Consider the following 21,183-nt stretch of genomic DNA (forward strand, 5'->3'; position numbering starts at 1 on the left):
TGAAGATTATATTTGTCATTACTGGTACAGGGATCCTTTAGTTGGTTTTGAAATACAAAGTCTCCTGAACACACCGTTTTTCCTCTGCAGAATCTATTATCAATGTTTCGGTCAGAGACCTTTGTCAAGACAAAGTGAGATTCACACAAACATACACATATATGATATATATACACACCTCTGAGTTCATTCATTACACCTGTGTTTTGGTGCTGTAACTCTCTGCACCACAAGCGAGAAAAGCATATAATTGTTAACCCTTCACCTCTAAAGGTTTTTGAAATACCAGTAAGGCCAGTGTAGTCATCTGTCAAACCTGTGTTCTCGTCAAAATTGGAATTCAACGACTGAATCAAAAGAGCTGTTAACTTGATTTACTTTTCTAACTGGATGCCAGCAGGACAAGCATCATTCCTCACACTCTTCATCAAAGAGATTGTCACTCACAGAGTATCAGAGTTTTGGAATTGACAACCAGTGTATCATGATGTGATTGTTTTTAAGAGAGGATGGATTGAACTTAAAGAGAGCTTTTTCTTAACATAATTGATCGTTACAGTTTGAAATGACTAATCAAAATCTTATTAGGGTCTTATGTCAGATTGAGCAATGATTCTGCCTGCACTGAGCGACGAGCGTTGTGTAGGAGTGACGAAAAGCAATGGGGTAGCCTTTGATGTGTAAAAATCTCATATGAGCGGAATTGCAAAGATGTCAGACTGTGTTGTGGAACACCAAAATAACATATGCCTCCATGTTATCTTCCCTGTCTCAATGGATCTCTACCATCTTTCCATAACTTGAATTGGTCTCTAAAATCACTTTTACCAAAATAATAACTTCTCTCTACCCCCTTCTCTTACACAAAGTACTGTATATCTCTGTCATTATCTTAGAATAGACAGGGTCTCAAAGTCAATAGACCTAGATAAAAAGTAAATATCGTCATCTAACCCAAAATAAGTTATCTACAGCATCATCTTGCCCAAAGTAGAATGGATATCAACAACCCATAATATTAGCTGCAGTCCAAGTGAGAGGGAGAAGGGGGATTTGATTTCACATGCTTTAAGGATGACAGAAAGATGTGTATGAAGGTACCAGATTTGAACCTCTGCCCATTCCTGTCACCACTCTAATGATAGTGCCGCAGTCTAACACATCTGTTCTCTGCCATCGCCAAGGCAATCTCAAAACACACACAGAACACACACAGCTAGGCTAATCCGACTGTTCTTCATCTATTCTGTCACTTTCCTCATTTGCTAATGATCCACTCTCTCAGCACAGCCGGCTCGGATTGCCCGTGGTGCCAATTAGAATCTGAGATGATCAAGTCACTTACTGTAAGTCCCTTTTAGACAGTATTAAAGGGGAGGTGCTTTGGTCTTTGAATCTCCCAGAATCATGAGGGCATGGCCCATTGCCAGTTAATTCTAAGAGCAGCAGGCTCTTGAGTGGCAATAGCACAGCCCCCACCACGACCCATAAACCTTTCCCTAAAATGTCACATTAGGATATTTATATATGGCTTGTTGAGCAGCACGGGGTGTAATGTATAGGTCACTACTACTGCCTGTATGGGGTTAGCGAAAGCTAATGGTCCTTTAAGCATAATTTGTCCTATATCACACATCTACACTCTCTCTAACGCACGCACGCATGCACGCACACACACACACACACACACACACACACACACACACACACACACACACACACACACACACACACACACACACACACACACACACACACACACACAAGTGCTGCAACCAGACTCGTATTTACTATTGCTAATACTGCTAAATTTAAACACTTGTTCCCCAATGCTCCCTTCTCTGATAAATGTGTAAATTTTGGACTATAAATTGTGCCGTGCTGTAATATATTTATGCTAAAATGTCTATTCTATTCTACTGAGTCATTTACTTTATGTTCCTACTCTTATCTTCTATTATTTATTATTGTTGTTGATTGTTGAGAAAGAAACTGCAAGTAAGCACTTTATTGGACAGTGTATACCATATGTATCCTCTACATATGACTAATAAAAACTTAAAACTTGAAATTGAAACTATATATCATGTGTACATCTAGATATTTGAAGTGTGTGTAATGTGAATTACTACCACTATTACTACGAAGAATAATAACAGTAATCAAAATTTCATTGTTATATCTGTTCTTTAAAACATTCCTACATGTTTTAATGTTGAGACCATTGTTTTTTTCTCTCTAGAGAAATCAAATCAAATCCAATTTTATTTGTCACAAGCGCTGAATACAACAGGTGTAGAGACCTTACAGAGAAATGCTTACTTACAAGAACTTAACAAACAACGCAATTTAAAAAAGATACCTACAAAAAAATAAGAATAAGAAAATAAAGTAACAATAATTAAAGCGCTGTAGTAAAATAACAATAGCGAGGCTATTTCTGAGCAAAAATAGATATCCATCCACCTGATGCCAGTTTTTCTTGATGTCATACTCTGACAGTGTGTCCTCATTGAGGGACAAATAACGGATGATTAAGTGAACTCTGACCGTCTGCTTCGACGGCCATGATGGATCTAATGTTGCTGTTGTCACTATTGAATATAGAACTCCCCTCTATCTGTGTGAAACAGAATCCTCTGCCTCCATATCAGTATTTACCAATGAATGATCAGTGACCCAAAAATATAACCACAAAGAGCAAAATCATGCAGTGTCATTCTAGGTTACCATATAAGGCTGTTATAAAGCCTTTATAAGCATTACATGAAACATTTGTACACATGTACTCACAGCAATTGTCATAACTGATCACCAGGAAACCTGGAAGATATTCTATACCCAACCAAACAAATGGCTGTTGGCTTAATTTTATATCCATTTTTTTTCTTCCCTGACCCTCAGGTCAATAGTACATTGCCCTCTGACCCTAACTCTATAAATTGAAGGGTCAAACAAGCAAACAAACAAAATGATAGGATTAGGGAATGTCACAAGTTAAAGGAAACAGAGAAACTATTGTGACAGGGAATGAGGCCATAAGTAAACACAGCTTTCACAATCATTATATCATCACAATAACCTGCTCTTCAAGACATAAGACTAACAATGGGTGTTTATCACGGCCAGGTCTTTCTCATGGTCTTTCATTAGGATAGGGAAAACATCACTTAGACACGGACCACCTGACATTATAAGCTACGCTATTATAGGGTTGTGTGTGTGTGTGTGTGTGTGTGTGTGTGTGTGTGTGTGTGTGTGTGTGTGTGTGTGTGTGTGTGTGTGTGTGTGTGTGTGTGTGTGTGTGTGTGTGTGTATGTGTGTGTGTGTGTGTGTGTGTGTAATGGTATTATATTACCAACTACAGTTACTTATAGGCCTGTTTTACCTCCCCCTGAGGAAAACAACCTAGTCCTCTGTTGTGTTGCACTCACAATGATAGCACTGTCTCCTTGAGCTGGAACAAACATGGACATGCTGTAATCATGGGAAGAACAGTGTGCTGAGACATAAACAAGGCCAGGGAGCGACAGTGTAATTGCTAGATTGTGGGAAAGTTCTCTGAATCAAAATACAGAGCATGGACAGAGGATATTGTGGAGAACAGTCTGACCTCCTCCAGGTAGACAAAGGCAGTTCACTTCATTCTTTGAATGGGCATTGGATTAATGTTTTTTATTATACTTAGGACTTCTGAAGTAGACTTGAACTGAAAAAGCAACCTTTATGGTGTGGTGCCTTGAGGGGTAGAAACGTAACGGGTAACTTTAGACATGTAGTCAGCCTGGAACGCTCATGCTGGGGTAGTCTACTAAACTATATGGATTTTTTTAAAGAAGGTCATACCAAAGATAAAATTCCAAATCAAATAGCTAAATTAAGACTCCTTGAAGTATAAAACAATATTTGATGAAACTAATATTTTGGCCTTACTGCTATTAGCCCATACAAACGCATTGAATAACAGATTCACTATATGGAACAACAGATAGTCCCCCCAAAAAATCTAAGGAAGTTTGTTCTGAACTGTCTGTCCTATATCTGAAAGATACCCCGTATTTTTGGCGCTAAACATTCTCCATATATACTTCAATATTTTCAACTGGTACCGGGGACCTTCAGACAAGTCTTGAGAGGCCTGTGGGTGTCCTATAGCAAAACAACCGAAATGTACAGTACGTGTTCGTGAGATCATAATATTTTGTAGGCCAAGCCGTTTGGACTCTACAGAAGATGTTGTGAGAAGAACGATTTTCGGGATGTCTCATGGTCTGACAAACACCGCTTTAGCTTTGTCACCTTTTACCGCAGATGCGGAAGTGCGAAATCGGCGGATAGAGACTCATCCAATGCAAAAAAACAGATCTCTCTTAAACTAACACATTTTATGGGATTTTTTTTATTACGCTAATTAGATTTATGCGGGGGCTCGGACATCGACTCTAGGGTGTTTTAAGGGTGTGGCTCACAGCTCAATCAGCCACCACACCATGGGTTGTGTCCCCATAATCTCTCCTTCCTCCTCAAGTGTGCACTCATTCACTGTTCTCCACAAGTTTAAAAGCGGCATGGTGTAGGCATGGGCTAGAGGAGTTTACATTCAACAGTAATTTCCTTTCAAATCCATGAAAGGAAGTGAATAAGTCCACACTTTGAGAGAAAGGAGATGTTATTGGGACACAACCCATTATCAGTGGCTGCCTCCTTCATTTCGAGCAGTGTATACCAACTCCAGTCCTCCAGTACCCCCAACAGCACAGATTTATGTTGTAGCCACAGACAAACTCACCTGATTCAACTAATTGAGGGCTTGATGATTAATTGACAAGTTGATCATGTGTGCTCACAAAAAATGTGAGCTGTTGAGGGTACTAAAGGACGAGTCGGGAAAAATTGGTTTAGAGGAGAGGACTGAGAGCAGGTAGCTCTGTTCGCACGTTTGTGTTGCTGAACATTTATGTTTTATTCATTATTGATTCTTTAGGTTGTAAACTTCATAGGCAATAAAGCTATTTTGTTTTGAATTTACCTTGTCTCACGAGCCTCTGTAGTGGAAGCCTAGATCTGGTCAGTGGCAGCACTTCTCCCCCCGTGCTGACACAATGGCTTTAACCTGGCTTTATAGCTTTAAAAAAATTCAACTAAACAGAAATGATTTTCAATCTATGACAAATTGTACCATGAAAAACACTAAGCCGAATGACACATCAAATGTGACTGCAGAGGGGGTTTAAACGGACAGTGGAATCTTGAGCAGGTTATATTAGAGCACAGTACACTGTGGCTAAAAGCCTGAGTGAACAGAGATGATACACCTGAAGGACAGCATCATCCATCTAAGAGTAATATTTTCCACCATTGTGACTCAATTTGACCTCGGTACGGAATGCTCTCAAGGGGACGGCCACAGAACTCGCAAGATGAAGAGATGACAATATAAGAGGCTCCGTGACATGAATTGTAGCCATCCCTCTAGTGTTCAGAGTACCTTGCTACTTATGTAATGCCCCATTCATAAATCAACATCAGCCTGCTGGGAAATGAGATGTGGACTCAGTTCTGGATTTGGAAGTGTAAAAGGGGTCCTTGCTATTTGGAATCCTTGGGATATCCCTAACCTATTGAAATTGACATTTAAAATTGTTACGGTAAGGGTAAAGGTTAGGATTAGGGTTTGGCAAGGGTTATGATTAAGGTTAGGGGTTATGGTTTAGGACGGGGACGGCCCAAGGATACCGGATAGCACTAACTGTGTTGAAATGGGCAGTCGGAAAACAGGAATTCACTGCAGTTTGTAAATCTGTCTTGCACCCAACAAATCCTAGCATTGTTTGTGTGTTGCTAGCAATTAGCTAAGAGTCATACTCATTTCTCTCCACTTTTAAAGCAGATTATTCCTCCTCTGTTGACATTGTTGGGCGATGTCACCCATACTAGCTACCTAATCTCTGTCCTCAGACTTGTGGACTGGGTTTGGGTGTTCCTTAAGCACTGATCTACAACATATTCAAATAGTGTCATATAGCTATTATCTAATCACTCACAAAGCTCGCCTACTGAGTAATATCGTATTCTAATAGATGTCATAACACTTTGACCCTAAATGCCCAACCCCTGTAATCAGTACGTCTACACGAAAAAAGTCATCAATTCTATTTGAATGTAACAGGACAGGTAATTCATCACTGCCATAGTTGTTATGATGTATATAGTGCTATTTCTATTGTTTTAATTACCATTTTCATTATTTTATTTCACTCGTTTTACAACTGAGCTGTGGTTTATTTCACCAGTGGTTTTACCACTGAGCTGTGGCTTGTTTTCTTCCTGATAACACACTCAGTATTTCACAACCTAATTTCAAAACATACAATATCTACATGAACAGAAGATATGAATCATTGGCATTGAACACAATTGTGTGTGTGCTTCTTCTGTACCTTTGTTTGTGTCTGCTGTACATTCTGATAATATAATGCAGTGAATCGCTGTTCACACCCATGTCATCCTCCTATCTTGTCACATCAACACCAAAATAAGACATCTTGCACCATTATTCCATACAGCAATCTTGGAGGCCATGCACTACCACCCCTTTCCCTGCAGTCTGCACCTCGGTGGCTGGTTATATGTAAAGGTCAGCGAAGGAGAAGCCTGGCACAGCAGTCTGTTTTCCCACTGCAGATGAAATATTCACAGGAAGAGATCCCTCCACCCACCCCTCCCTGTCATGTGGAGAGTGGATCTCCAGGCAGTGCAGACATTCATAGACACAATTCACTCTCATACTGACTGCAGAAGGAGAGGAATCCCATCACAACAAACAAATACTTCATAATGACGTCAGATCAAAAACAGTTATTACCATGCAACCACTAAGACTAGAGCATCACACCACAAATAATGCATTTCTACTAGTGATCAAGCAGAAAGTGTTATGGGGGGCAGGGCTACCGACGTTAAGGCTAATCTGAAGATGGTGCTGGCTAAAACTAAAACTGGCGAGTGTAGAGAGTACAGAGATATTGTTATCCACGTCGACACCAACGATAGGATGAAACAGTCAGAGGTCACCAAGCGCAACATAGCTTCAGCATGTAAATCAGCTAGAAAGATGTGTCGGCATCGAGTAATTGTCTCTGGCCCCCTCCCAGTTAGTGGGAGTGATGAGCTCTACAGCAGAGTCTCACAACTCAATCGCTGGTTGAAAACTGTTTTCTGCCCCTCCTAAAAGATAGAATTTGTAGATAATTGGCCCTCTTTCTGGGACTCACCCACAAACAGGACCAAGCCTGGCCTGTTGAGGAGTGACGGACTCCATCCTAGCTGGAGGGGTGCTCACATCTTATCTACGAACATAGATAGGGCTCTAACTCCCTTAGCTCCACAATGAAATAGGGTGCAGGCCAGGCAGCAGGCTGTTAGCCAGCCTGCCAGCTTAGTGGAGTCTGCCACTAGCACAGTCAGTGTAGTCAGCTCAGCTATCCCTATTGAGACCGTGTCTGTGCCTCGACCTAGGTTGGGCAAAACTAAACATGGCGGTGTTCGCCTTAGCAATCTAACTAGAATAAAGACCTCCTCCATTCCTGCCATTATTGAAAGAGATCGTGATACCTCACATCTCAAAATAGGGCTACTTAATATTAGATCCCTCACTTCCAAGGAAGTTATTGTCAATTAACTAATCACTGATCATAATCTTGATGTGATTGGCCTGACTGAAACATGGCTTAAACCTGATGAATTTACTGTGTTAAATGAGGCCTAACCTCCTGGTTACACTAGTGACCATATCCCACGCGCATCCCGCAAAGGCGGAGGTGTTGCTAACATTTACGATAGCAAATTTCAATTTACAAAAAAAACCCGACGTTTTCGTCTTTTGAGCTTCTAGTCATGAAATCTATGCAGCCTACTCAATCACTTTTTATAGCTACTGTTTACAGGCCTCCTGGGCCATATACAGCATTCCTCACTGAGTTCCCTGAATTCCTATCAGACCTTATAGTCATAGCAGATAATATTCAAATTTTTGGTGACCTTAATATTCACATGTAAAAGTCCACAGACCCACTCCAAAAGGCTTTCGGAGCCATCATCGACTCAGTGGGTTTTGTCCAACATGTCTCCGGACCTACTCACTGCCACAGTCATACTCTGGACCTAGTTTTGTCCCATGGAATAAATGTTGTGGATCTTAATATTTTTCCTCACAATCCTGGACTATCGGACCACCATTTTATTACGTTTGCAATCGCAACAAATAATCTGCTCAGACCCCAACCAAGGAGCATCAAAAGTCGTGCTATAAATTCTCAGACAACCCAAAGATTCCTTGATGCCCTTCCAGACTCCCACTGCCTACCCAAGGACGTCAGAGGACAAAAATCAGTTAACCACCTAACTGAGGAACTCAATTTAACCTTGCGCAATACCCTAGATGCAGTTGCACCCCTAAAAACTAAAAACATTTGTCATACGAAACTAGCTCCCTGGTACACAGAAAATACCCGAGCTCTGAAGCAAGCTTCCAGTAAATTGGAACCGAAATGGCGCCACACCAAACTGGAAGTCTTCCGACTAGCTTGGAAAGACAGTACCGTGCAGTATCGAAGAGCCCTCACTGCTGCTCGATCATCCTATTTTCCAACCTAATTGAGGAAAATAAGAACAATCTGAAATTTCCTTTTGATACTGTCACAAAGCTAACTAAAAAGCAGCATTCCCCAAGAGAGGATGGCTTTCACTTCAGCAGTAATAAATTCATGAACTTCTTTGAGGAAAAGATCATGATCATTAGAAAGCAAATTATGGACTCCTCTTTAAACATGCGTATTCCTCCAAAGCTCAGTTGTCCTGAGTCTGCACAACTCTGCCAGGACCTAGGATCAAGGGAGATCAAGTGTTTTAGTACTATATCTCTTGACACAATGATGAAAATAATCATGGCCTCTAAACCTTCAAGCGGCATACTGGACCCTATTCCAAATAAACTACTGAAAGAGCTACTTCCTGTGCTTGGTCCTCCTATGTTGAACATAATAAACGGCTCTCTATCCACCGGATGTGTACCAAACTCACTAAAAGTGGCAGTAATAAAGCCTCTCTTGAAAAAGCCAAACCTTGACCCAGAAAATATAAAAAACTATCGGCCTATATCGAATCTCCCATTCCTCTCAAAATGTTTAGAAAAAGCTGTTTCGCAGCAACTCACTGCCTTCCTGAAGACAAACAATGTATACGAAATGCTTCAGTCTGGTTTTAGACCCCATCATAGCACTGAGACTGCACTTGTGAAGGTGGTAAATTACCTTTTAATGGCGTCAGACCGAGGCTCTGCATCTGTCCTCGTGCTTCTAGACCTTAGTGCTGCTTTTGATACCATCGATCACCACATTCTTTTGGAGAGATTGGAAACCAAAATTGGTCTACACGGACAAGTTCTGGCCTGGTTTAGATCTTATCTGTCGGACAGATATCAGTTTGTCTCTGTGAATGGTTCGTCCTCTGACAAATCAATTGTAAATTTCGGTGTTCCTCAAGGTTGCGTTTTAGGACCACTATTGTTTTCACTATATATTTTACCTCTTGGGGATGTCATTCGAAAACATAATGTTAACTTTCACTGCTATGCGGAATACACACAGCTGTACATTTCAATGAAACATGGTGAAACCCCAAAATTGCCCTTGCTGTAAGCCTGTGTTTCAGACATAAGGAAGTGGATGGCTGAAAACGTTCTACTTTTAAACTCGGACAAAACAGAGATGCTTGTTCTAGGTCCCAAGAAACAAAGAGATCTTCTGTTGAATCTGACAATTAATCTTGATGGTTGTACAGTCGTCTCAAATAAAACTGTGAAAGACCTCTGGGTTACTCTGGACCCTGATCTCTCTTTTGACGAACATATCAAGATAGTTTTTTTCATCTGCGTAACATTGCAAAGATCAGAAAAATGAATCCATGCTTTTGTTACTTCTAGGTTAGACTACTGCAATGCTCTACTTTCCGGCTACCCGGATAAAGCACTAAATAAACTTCAGTTAGTGCTAAATACGGATGCTAGAATCCTGACTAGAACCAAAAAATGTGATCATATTACTCCAGTGCTAGCCTCCCTACACTGGCTTCCTGTTAAGGCAAGGGCTGATTTCAAGGTTTTACTGCTAACCTACAAAGCATTACATGGGCTTGCTCCTACCTATCTTTCCGATTTGGTCCTGCCGTACATACCTACACGTACACTACGGTCACAAGACGCAGGCCTCCTAATTGTCCCTAGAATTTCTAAGCAAACAGCTGGAGGCAGGGCTTTCTCCTATAGAGCTCAATTTTTATGGAATGGTCTGCCTACCCATGTGAGAGACGCAGACTCGGTCTCAACTTTTAAGTCTTTATTGAAGACTCATCTCTTCAGTAGTTCCTATGATTGAGTGTAGTCTGGCCCAGGAGTGTGAAGGTGAACGGAAAGGCACTGGAGCAACGAACCGCCCTTGCTGTCTCTGCCTAGCCGGTTCCCCTCTCTCCACTGGGATTCTCTGCCTCTAACCCTATTACAGGGGCCGAGTCACTGGCTTACTGGTGCTCTTCCATGCCGTCCCTAGAAGGGGTACGTCACTTGAGTGGGTTGAGTCACTGACGTGGTCTTCCTGTCTGGGTTGCCCCCCCCCCCGGGTTGTGCCGTGCTGGAGATCTTTGTGGGCTATACTCGGCCTTGTCTCAGGATGTTAAGTTGGTGGTTGAAGATATCCCTCTAGTGGTGTGGGGGCTGTGCTTTGGCAAAGTGGGTGGGGTTATATCCTGCCTGTTTGGCCCTGTCCGGGGGTATCATCGGATGGGGTCACAGTGTCTCCTGACCCCTCCTGTCTCAGCCTCCAGTATTTATGCTGCAGTAGTTTATGTGTCGGGGGGCTAGGGTCAGTCTGTTATATCTGGAGTATTTCTCCAGTGTCCTGTGTGAATTTAAGTATGCTCTCTCTAATTCTCTCTTTCTTTCTTTCTCTCTCTCGGGGGACCTGAGCCCTAGGACCATGCTTCAGGACTACCTGGCATGATGACTCCTTGCTGTCCCCAGTCCACCTGGCCGTGCTGCTGCTCCAGTTTCAACTGTTCTGCCTGCGGCTATGGAACCCTGACCTGTTCACCGGACGTGCTACCTGTCCCAGACCTGCTGTTTTCAACTCTCTAGAGACAGCAGGAGTGGTAGAGATACTCTCAATGATCGGCTATGAAAAGCCACATGACATTTACCCCTGAGGTGCTGACATGTTGCACCCTCGACAACCACTGTGATTATTATTATTTGACCATGCTGGTCATTTATGAACATTTGAACATCTTGGCCATGTTCTGTTATAATCTCCACCCGGCACAGCCAGAAGAGGACTGGCCACCCCTCATAGCCTGGTTCCTCTCTAGGTTTCTTCCTAGGTTTTGGCCTTTCTAGGGAGTTTTTCCTAGCCACCGTGCTTCTACACCTGCATTGCTTGCTGGGTTTAGGCTGGGTTTCTGTACAGCACTTTGAGATATCAGCTGATGTAAGAAAGGCTATATAAATTAATTTGATTTGATATTTCCGTGACACATTGATGACGCGACATCCACAACATACTGTCTACTGTGAGTGGCCAGACAGTGTCCTACCCTGTGCGGTAAGCACCTGGTGATGAGTAAGGTTCACCTGTCAGGTCAATAAATCAATGCCTGTCAGAGTTTCTGAGCTGTCAGCAGTATGTCACCCTGTGACCACAGATAGCCTACCTTGTAACAACGCCCTGTAACAATGGATAATCTAATACCCCCCCACGACTTACTTTGAGGAAAAATGTACTTACTATGACTGGGATGTGGTTGTCCCATCTAGCCATCTTAAGATGAATGCACTAACTGTAAGTCGGTGTGGTTAAGAGTGTCTGCTAACTGACTAAAATGTACAAATAAAAAATTATAATAAAGTGATGGACTAATTTCACTGACAAATCTTTATTTATCTAAGGTTAGTTAATGTTTAGTGTCTAAAAGATAATACAAGGAATAATATCCTGCATTTATATTCTGAGGATTAGTTCATACACTGAGTGACTCACTGTTGCCATATAAACGAAGACAAGACCATAATATAAGGAATCATTTCCTGCATTTACATTCCGAGGATTGGCACATGGGTCATTCTATGAAAATGGTGGCTTTCCTTTCCCGCCTTAAGCACCAGGGAAAACACTTTAGTGTCAGATAATGACACAAAATGTTTGTTTTAAATGAAGTGTTTTGTGTTAATAGACAGTATATACAGTGTGTTCTGAAAGTATTAAGACCCCTTGACTTTTTCCACATTTTGTTACGTTACAGCCTTATTCTAAAATGGATTAAATACATTTTTCTACTCATCAATGTAGATTTATGAGGGGAAACAAACTATTTCATATATTTTAGAATAAGGCTGTAACGTAACAAAATGTGGAAAAAGTCAAGGGCTCTGTATATAGCACAACATGCTCAATACCATGAAATTGGCTTGTCCTACTTCTTAGGGTCATGAATGAGTCATGGTTTAGTGACATAGTTTGAGTAAAAATATATATTTCTCTCGCACTTTAAAATGTTATAATATAAAAGTATTTAGTGGAATACTTCAACTAAAATATCAACTAAATAGTATAATTTATAAGGAATAGCTGTCCCTCAATTTCATGTCACTTGTGTTACCCCATTATAGATGACCAATTTGAAAACATTTCAACATCTTCTTCCTGGGTCAAAGGTTCATTGGAGGCGGGGCTGTTTTGAAAAGAACATGGTGGGTCTGCACTCTCTCTCATTTTAGCAATTTTAAGATTAATTTGGTAATTTCATGCTAAACCTTAGACATGCTCCAGAACTTTGGCAACTAGCACGTTTTTTTTTTACCTCCCACTTTGGCCAATGTGTAGTTTATACATGCATAATCTAGGAGCAGAATTAGTCTCACCTTGATTTGCCACAATCTCTAGTTGAAAGTGACTGTTTCTGGAAACTGTGCAACAACATTTTCTCTAGATTTTCCTCCATGCAATTCGAGTTTCAGACAATGAGCTTGATGCACAGGTGCGTCAATAGACACTTAAGAATTACGTGATTTATTTACAATTTAAGAAGTGTGGTTTGAGCTACTGTGGCTGACAGCTATGCCATCTTGCCTGCAAATTTGTCACTGGTGTTAATTGTAAAAAAATATATATCTTGTTTAAAGTAAATTACTAATCAAAACATTTTCTTAATATTATCATTAACCTTTTGTCTTTGATTATATATGCAAATGAAATAGTCAACTTACATGGAAAGCCTGAATTGTCATTAAAATATAATGTAACACCAGTGACAAAAAGGGAAGGAGGAATTTTTGGGGAAATGTAACCAATTAAAATGGATTAAGCTGCCATTTATTATGATTTACAATGTTAAGGGTGTTAACTATTATCTGTCTAAGTTTTGGTAAAAAAAAAATACATCTTTTAAATTGCTGGTCAAAAAGCCACGATTTTCATGGAACGACCTCCACTGAGTGGCTCACTGTTGCCATATAAACAAAGACAGGACAATAAAACCATTGTGACATACTGGCCCCTAAAGACAAACATGGCCCTGAAATACAGGTACCCATCTACTCAGACGGAGCAAGTTTGTCAATAAACAAAACAAGTGTGTCGTGTCCCCTCCCCAGATACACAACAGCACACAGACACATTCACAGGAGTCTTACTCAACGTATTTTATTTACAGGAGCCACGTATGCAAATGCATTGGTTTTTCCCCCCATATAATTTCAGACACCGGTAATACACGATTCTCTTTGCCTTTTTCACATGAAGAGTGGACTAACCAGAGACATGGAAGCCATTCTCAATCTAAAGGCCAGACGCTTGGATGACGAATCATTGATATTTAATTCCAAATCCCTTAGAAAAAGATAAATAAATTAGAACATTCTCTGACTTTCTCCCCTCTTTCAGGATGTTGGTTGAACTAAACGCTGGATACACTTGCAGTAGAGAATTGCAGAAAAGACAAGGGTGAGGACAGAGTATGGGAAAAGCAATGAAACACCACCTACCATAATATGTAGGTACAGTGCCAGCAAGAAAGAGATCAAACAAAATGGCATAACAAAAATATTTTTACTACCACATAACATTTACAGAAAAGCAGTACAGAAGCAACACAAGCCTGTGAGGATCTCAGCAATGAAGTGACGATGATAGTATTTCGTGCCTCGTTGTTTCATGTCAGAATTGGGTGTACATGATACTTCTCAATATCAATACGGATCAAAATTGTTAGAACAGTCATGTTCTGAGCTTGGTTAAGTACATGCTTTTAATGAAGTATCATAGGAGGGGGAAAAAAGAGACATTTGAAAAAGTAATAATAATAAATCGACATGAAAAGATGCCTTTCTCCCCAGAAGGGCGTCGTAACCGACACCCTCACCTCCCTAATTCTGCCAAGGACTTGCAAACACAGGGCTTCCGAACCCACAACTTCAACTGTCTGAGGGAAACAAAGGTTACACTAAATTCAACAAGAGGCTAGGCGGCATAACCTCAAGTGGACATTTTTCAAATGGGTGGGTGTGGCTGTCTCACAAACTCCCTCAGTTTATTGACCTTTGAATAAACTGACCCATTGTATGACTGTGGGTCCAGGGCGATTTCCTATGTTTGTAACCCCTCGGTGGTGTGCCGAGACTTGTCGTTCACCCCCCACCCCCCCGCAGAGAAACAGAAAGCATCAGCCTCTGTCCATGCATTCGAGCAGTGAGCCAGGACAAAGACAAAACACATTGCCGTGTGTCATAAAATCACCAGAGGGCTGCAGTAGTCTCGTTTTCTTTTAAATATATTCTTTAACGTTTTTTTTTGTTGCTTGCTTTTATCTTGTTTTTTGTCTAAGACTGTCCTTTAAATGCAAATAAAGGAGATCATCTTAGGTTGTGTTAACATCCAGTGCCCGTCTGTTTTCTTCTATACCTCAATGCTGTTTCCCGCGTAAAGCCTGGTCCATGTCCGAGCTGCAAGGTACACAGAGAGGGGGTTCATTAACTACAGGTATTAGCATTCTTCTTGAAGGAATGTCTTGCTATCTCTGAATTGATTTGACCTGCAGTGGCACTTTAGGAGGCTGAAGTGAAGAGCACTACAAGAGCAGAAGGAAATTGGTTCCTTCTCACACTCACTGCCTCTGTTTAAAACCAGGCTTTGTTCACATTCAGAGATAGGTACTCTTGATCAGAGGATGCAAAATAATTTAAAATGCCAAGGGGTGAGAATTTAAACTGGGTTCACTTAACATGACATGTGTGCGCGCTGTCTCACCTGTCTCAATGGCTTGGGCTTCGTTTGATTTCCACTGCTCTGCAACATCGTTTGCAAGTGGGTCATCAGGGTTAGGAGCGCTTAATAATGCTTGGATTGATAGGAGCACTGTGCGGATCTGCAAAGCTGGGGACCACTTATCTGTGAGAGAAAAAGAAAACGGTGGAGGAAGGGGTCATACTTTGAGTCAGGTCGTGACTGTGACTAATGATAACTGAATCTGGATAACTCACCTTTCAAGATGTCTAGGCATATCCGACCCAGCTTGTCCACATTGGGATGGTAGATTTTGGTCATGAATCGCACTTTGGGAGCTGCCATGGGATATTCTTCTGGCAGAAAGAGTTCAAGTTTAAATGTGCCTCCTTCGAAAGGGGAGTCCTGGGGCCCTGAAATCACCACATGGAAGTAGCGTGCATTCGCCTCATCAGGCTCTGCCTTTATTCCAGGAACGGGTTCGGCCAGCAAACGTTGAGTCTCCTGAACACGGACAGAGATACAGATCGAGACATGCAGGTAGATAGACAAACACATGCAAACAGAAACATGTCATGTTCATGTTTTAAGTGAACCCAGTTTAAATTATCTCAAGCAGAATGCGACACACATGTAGCGAGACAGATAAGCACCAACAACCAGATGTCAGGTCAGGGTCAATAGTTACCAAGGTTTTGGACAACTATGTTTAGGTGCAAGGACAGCCATCCATACATTCAAGGTCAGGTTTGACATTATGTTTCTGAACTTTTTGGGGGCAAAGAACAACCACTCTGTCTTGTCTCTTTCAAGAGCACACAATTGTCACTCACCCAGTGTTTTAGATCCTCAGCTAAGAGCTCATAGGATACATTCTATTGCAGTTAAAGGTGAAATAAAAAATATATAAATTACATGCCTGGATGTGAACTAGCTGCAAAGTCTGTTTTTTGTGAATTATTCTGAAGCCTAGCACATGTAACATGCCTACCAACATGTAACATCTTCATGGTATGACTGTCATTCTGATGGAAATACATTTATTAACAATAACTTTCAAATAGAACTCTGATAGCCCCATGTAAACTATAACACCCACTGTACATGTTTGTCGTCTGTTTTTTTATTCAACAACTAGGCAAGTCAGTAAGTTAGGCTAGTTGAGTCGGCTGATAATTGAATGTTTCTGTCAAACATTTGTTTTTGCAGCCACCTAGTATATGTATGACAAACTATTGTCCCATGTCGCTTCATTCATTTCTGACACAGAACTCCTGCAAGACCAACAAGATCTCCTGATCCTGCTCATTGGGCCTAGACACAGTTTGAGAGAAATACCTGCACTACCACCGGTTTCTATACTACAGCCAAGTTAGCTTTGCTACCCAAAGCACTTTCATACACAGTAAACCAAGCAAGTAAATGTGAGTTTATAATACATACTCTGGAGTCCTGTAGTACAGCAAGTTCTACCAATATCTAGCTAGCTAAATCTGCTAGCTGTATGTACGTTGCTAACGTTAGCTAGCAGTGCCAGTCGAGTGTCACTGTTCAGATCGCTAACTTGAGACCATAGCAAGGTTACTTCAGTACATGTTCACTAAGAAAATGATTAATTTCAACACAAATAGGCAATTAAGCAGACTTGGGCCATATTCAGCAGGAAGGATAATACATTTGACCAAACATTCCTCTGACTTGGGGCTGAGCCTGAGACATACAGTACCTAGCTAACGGAAGTAGTTAGCTAGCAAATACATGGCAATGCACGTGCCGAGTCGTATTTTTCTTCGCAACTCAAAGGGGACCGAACTACGGCTTGTGATCCATTTATCGCATGTGGTTTTTGGAATTACCTTTATAATCCTGCGGGGTAGTCCTGCCATCTTGTTTTACTGTATACAGTATTTTTGTATGTTCACTCCTTCGTCGCCGACAAACACGCCTTCCGGTGAATGGTGTTGGCCTCTGACGGGATTGTGAATGCTGGGAAATGTATTTTAGTCAACGACCAGCGTTTACATATTTCAATTAAACGAACTTCATGTTCCAGTAGTGGGTGCTTTTGAAATCTAAAAGAAAATACTAGAAATATGAACGTACTCTTTATTGCACTTTCTTTGAATCACAAAAACGTGAAAGACATGGACTGAATAAAAATGATCGTAAAAATGGACAGTTATCACAATCAATGAAATATTGTTCTGCACCGTAGGAGCCAAAGTTTGAGTCCCAGTTGCAGCTTTTTCTTTCTCCCGTTACACTGGTCCCAATTGCAGTTCTCTCCTTCCTCCACAATAACATGGAGATACCCTAACCATGTCCCAGAATTTCATGAAATACAAGGTATTTAGCAAATAGGGAAAATATATATTTCACTGACAGTTTTGGTAATCTGCTTCAAAACATAAGTGCGCAACTTCAGATTTGTTCATTTTATTTTACAGCACAAATAATTACACCAAAAAACTGTTTGGGATTTGGGGGGTGAGCCAAGCTAATAATTATGTAAGGTATCGATGATTCTGAAGGTAAGAAACTCCTTAACTATCTGTCTTTCGGGGGATCTCTCTTTCTGCGTCGTGTATGGTACCTAAGAAAAAATGGAACAAAAGTTAAAATGTTCAATATATAGTGGATTCGGAAAGTAAGTACAGCCTTATTCTATAATTGATTAAGCTGTATTCTCTCGATCTACACACAATACCCCATAATGACAAAGCAAAAACAGGTTTTTAGAAATATAAAAAAATCTGAAATATCACATTTACATAAGTATTCAGACCCTTTACTCAGTACTTTGTTGAAGCACCGTCGCCAGCGATTATAGCCTCGAGTCATCTTAAATATGACGCTACAAGCTTGGCACACCTGTATTTGGGGAGTTTCTCCCATTCTTCTCTGCAGATCCTCTCAAGGGAGTGTCACTGCACAGCGATGTTCAGGTCTCTCCAGAGATGTTCGGTCGGGTTCAAGTCCGGGCTCTGGCTGGCCACTCAAGGACATTCAGAGACTTGTCCCGATGCCACTCCTGCATGGTCTTGGCTGTGTGCTTAAGGTCGTTGTCCTGTTGGAAGGTTAACCTTCGCCCCTGTCTGAGGTCCCGAGTGCTCTGGAGCAGGTTTTCATCAAGGATCTCTCTGTACTTTGCTCCGTTCATCTTCCCTCAATCCTGACTATTCTACCAGTCCCTGCCGCTGAAAAACATCCACACAGTATGAACCTGCCACCACCATGCGTCACCGTAGGCATGGTGCCAGGTTTCCTCCAGACGTGATGCTTGGGATTCAGGCCAAAGAGTTCAATCTTGGTTTCATCAGACCTGAGAATCCTTTAGGCGCCTTTTGGCAAACTCCAAGCGGACTGTCATGTGCCTTTTACTGAGGAGTGGCTTCCGTCTGGCCACTACCATAAAGCCCTGATTGGTGGAGTGCTGCCAAGATGGTTGTCCTTCTGAAAGGTTCTCCTTTCTCCAGAGGAACTCTGGCAGAGTGACCATTGGGTTCTTGGTCACCTCCCTGACTAAGGCCCTTCTCTCCCGATTGCTCAGTTTGGCCGAGCGACCAGCTCTAGGAAGAGTCTTGGTGGTTCCAAACTTCTTCCATTTAAGAATGATGGCGGCCACTGTGTTCTTGGGGACCTTCAATTCTGCAGAAATGTTTAGGTACCCTTCCCCAGATCTGTGCCTTGACAGAATCCTGTCTCGAAGATCTACGGACAATTCCTTCGACCTCATGGCTTGGTTTTTGCTCTGACATGCACTGTCAACTGTGGGACCTTATATAGACTGGATATGATTTGGAAAGGAACATACCTGTCTACTTAATTTACCACAGGTGGACTCCAATCAAGCAGTAGAAACATCAAGGATGATCAATGGAAACAGAATGCACCTGAGCTCAATTTCTAGTCTCATAGCAAAGGGTCTTATTTACATAAGGTTTCTGTTTTTTAATAAAAATGCAAACATTTTCTAAAAACCTGTTTTCGCTTTGTCATTATGGGGTGTTGTGTGTAGATGGATAAAATTGATTTTTTTTTCTCAATTTTAGAATAAGGCTGTAACGTAACAAAATGTGGAAAAAGGGAAGGGGTCTGAATACTTGCAAATGCACTATATAGGTGATTTTAAAAAGGACTGAGTGAGGATTGTACCCACCTTCATGCAAGTTTCTCACTCAATACATTAATTTACAAATTAGCAACATAAGGTACATTTTGGATACTTAAAAGGCCCAATGCAAACATTATCTCAATATCAAATAATTTCTGGGTAACAATTAAGTACCTTACTGGGATTAAACAAACAAAAATAGCTTCTTAGCAAGAGCAATTTCTCAAGCAAGAATTTTGCTAGGACTGTGAGAGTGGGGAGGTGAAAACCGAAGCCTCGTTATTGGCAGAGACGTTTGGAACTCTTTTATATTGGTCTATTAACTAATTTACCACCTGGTGATGTCACCAAGCAAGCCAAAACAGGCTGAAATTTCAGGCGACCTAAAAGAGCATTATCATTTTCACAGCATTCTTTCAACCTCAGCATGGAAATATATAAAACACAGGAAATTACATTTTTGACTACACTGGGCCTTTAATACTAAGGAAGTGCCATGTGAGTTCAGTACCAATATTTAATATGGAACGGGTGTGGCTTCCATCTATTGCCCTGCTTTGAGCAATCAACAACATAATTTCCCCCTTCTGAGCATCTCTTTATAATTTAGACAGTGCCCAGTTAGTACTGACTATCACTAAAGTGATTCAATCATAGAAGGTGTACTTACTGTCCCACTGGGTACCAGCGGTGCTTGGTGGTGTGAAACATTTTGCTGAGCTCCTCGATGGTGGGGGCCTGTTTGTTCTGCAGCACCTCCCTGCCGAGGTGGGCCTTCAGCACCTGGTCATGTGTCTCTGCCGGATTGGCCAGGGGGTCTGGCCGTAGAATGGGCTACAGTGTCACAAATACATAAGAAAACCCATAACAATCAAGGACCATTTATGCTGTTTTTCAACCTAAATCGCAGGGCTTATTTTGCCGTTTAATAGCCGGCGTGGCGAGAAAAGGGGCATATTGCTGGCAGGGAAATCTCGACCTCCCACAGACATGATTTTACAGATCAACCTGCAGGGCTTATTGTGTTTGCAAATGCAGTATTTACAGCATTTAAGTGGTTTCCTTTTCCTCATCAGCTCTGTTAACGTCAGTATCAGCAAATCCAAGTTCTAATTTCTTACCTGGGTATGTTCATAAGGAACATCCTCAGAGGGATGGTAGCACACTATGGTCTTCCCATCAGATGTCACACCAATTTCCACCTTACTGCAATGAAGGTGACAAGAAATGAACAAAGTCATCGCAATACACAGTTACAGTAAATCATAATTTTGTAACTATGGTTACGTAGCAAGCTATCTACTTACCAATCATCATCAATGGAAGGTCCACGGATAGTTGACTTGTGAAGGACAGGCACAACGCCTATTGTAGATATATTGGTTTACATAAATAAAAAGGTACAGTATGATGTGATTAATAACAGCCAAGCTACAGTCACAAGATTGCTAGCTAGCTGGGTTCTCTGCCTCAACAATGCTTGCTAACATTAACTTGATAGCTAGCTGATAAAATACTTTCAGCACTTGAGATTGTGTTCACAAAACGCGTTCCTCAATCTTGCAAGTTTTACAATAGACCGTACTCACCTGTGCAGTGTTTCAGTTGAGTAACAGTTGAAAACCGTGTAAAGAAACAACTCAACCTATTTAAATGACCTGTAGCAGCCATGCTCAACAGAAATGTTGCATTTGTGTTTCATGGAAATATTTCCGTGTATGTACTACACGGAAATAATTCCGT

General features: G+C 41.3%; 2 protein-coding genes across 2 annotated transcripts; both read right to left on the reverse strand.

The window, feature by feature from the left end:
• Window positions 1-13,732: 13,732 nt before the first annotated feature.
• Window positions 13,733-17,317, reverse strand: LOC106576396 (ubiquitin-conjugating enzyme E2 N). The gene is made up of 4 exons (XM_014153538.2): window positions 17,183-17,317; window positions 15,584-15,830; window positions 15,351-15,491; window positions 13,733-15,046 (listed from the first exon to the last, which is right to left on the reverse strand). Exons 1-4 carry the CDS (start codon window positions 17,210-17,212, stop codon window positions 15,000-15,002), a joined length of 465 nt encoding a protein of 154 aa, XP_014009013.1. The 5' UTR covers window positions 17,213-17,317; the 3' UTR covers window positions 13,733-14,999.
• Window positions 17,318-17,418: 101 nt separating this feature from the next.
• On the reverse strand, window positions 17,419-21,183 carry LOC106576397 (39S ribosomal protein L42, mitochondrial). Its single transcript, XM_014153539.2, has 5 exons — window positions 21,030-21,183; window positions 20,748-20,805; window positions 20,562-20,646; window positions 20,111-20,274; window positions 17,419-17,919 (listed from the first exon to the last, which is right to left on the reverse strand). Exons 1-5 carry the CDS (start codon window positions 21,109-21,111, stop codon window positions 17,874-17,876), a joined length of 435 nt encoding a protein of 144 aa, XP_014009014.1. The 5' UTR covers window positions 21,112-21,183; the 3' UTR covers window positions 17,419-17,873.

This window comes from Salmo salar, chromosome ssa17, assembly GCF_905237065.1.
Source record: "Salmo salar chromosome ssa17, Ssal_v3.1, whole genome shotgun sequence".
NCBI lineage: Eukaryota > Metazoa > Chordata > Actinopteri > Salmoniformes > Salmonidae > Salmo > Salmo salar.

What these genes read in the sequence shown, in the direction of transcription:
- LOC106576396 (XM_014153538.2), bottom strand. Translation starts at nt 17,212, where the DNA reads ATGGCAGGACTACCCCGCAGGATTATAAAG. An exon ending in TACCCCGCAGGATTATAAAG is followed by an intron (nt 15,831 to 17,182) that starts GTAATTCCAAAA and finishes GTCCGTGTTCAG; the next exon opens with GAGACTCAACGTTTGCTGGC. An exon ending in AGCCCAAGCCATTGAGACAG is followed by an intron (nt 15,047 to 15,350) that starts GTGAGACAGCGC and finishes TGTACCTTGCAG; the next exon opens with CTCGGACATGGACCAGGCTT.
- LOC106576397 (XM_014153539.2), bottom strand. Translation starts at nt 21,111, where the DNA reads ATGGCTGCTACAGGTCATTTAAATAGGTTGAGTTGTTTCTTTACACGG. An exon ending in CCTTCCATTGATGATGATTG is followed by an intron (nt 20,647 to 20,747) that starts GTAAGTAGATAG and finishes CCTTCATTGCAG; the next exon opens with TAAGGTGGAAATTGGTGTGA. An exon ending in TTCCTTATGAACATACCCAG is followed by an intron (nt 20,275 to 20,561) that starts GTAAGAAATTAG and finishes GTGACACTGTAG; the next exon opens with CCCATTCTACGGCCAGACCC.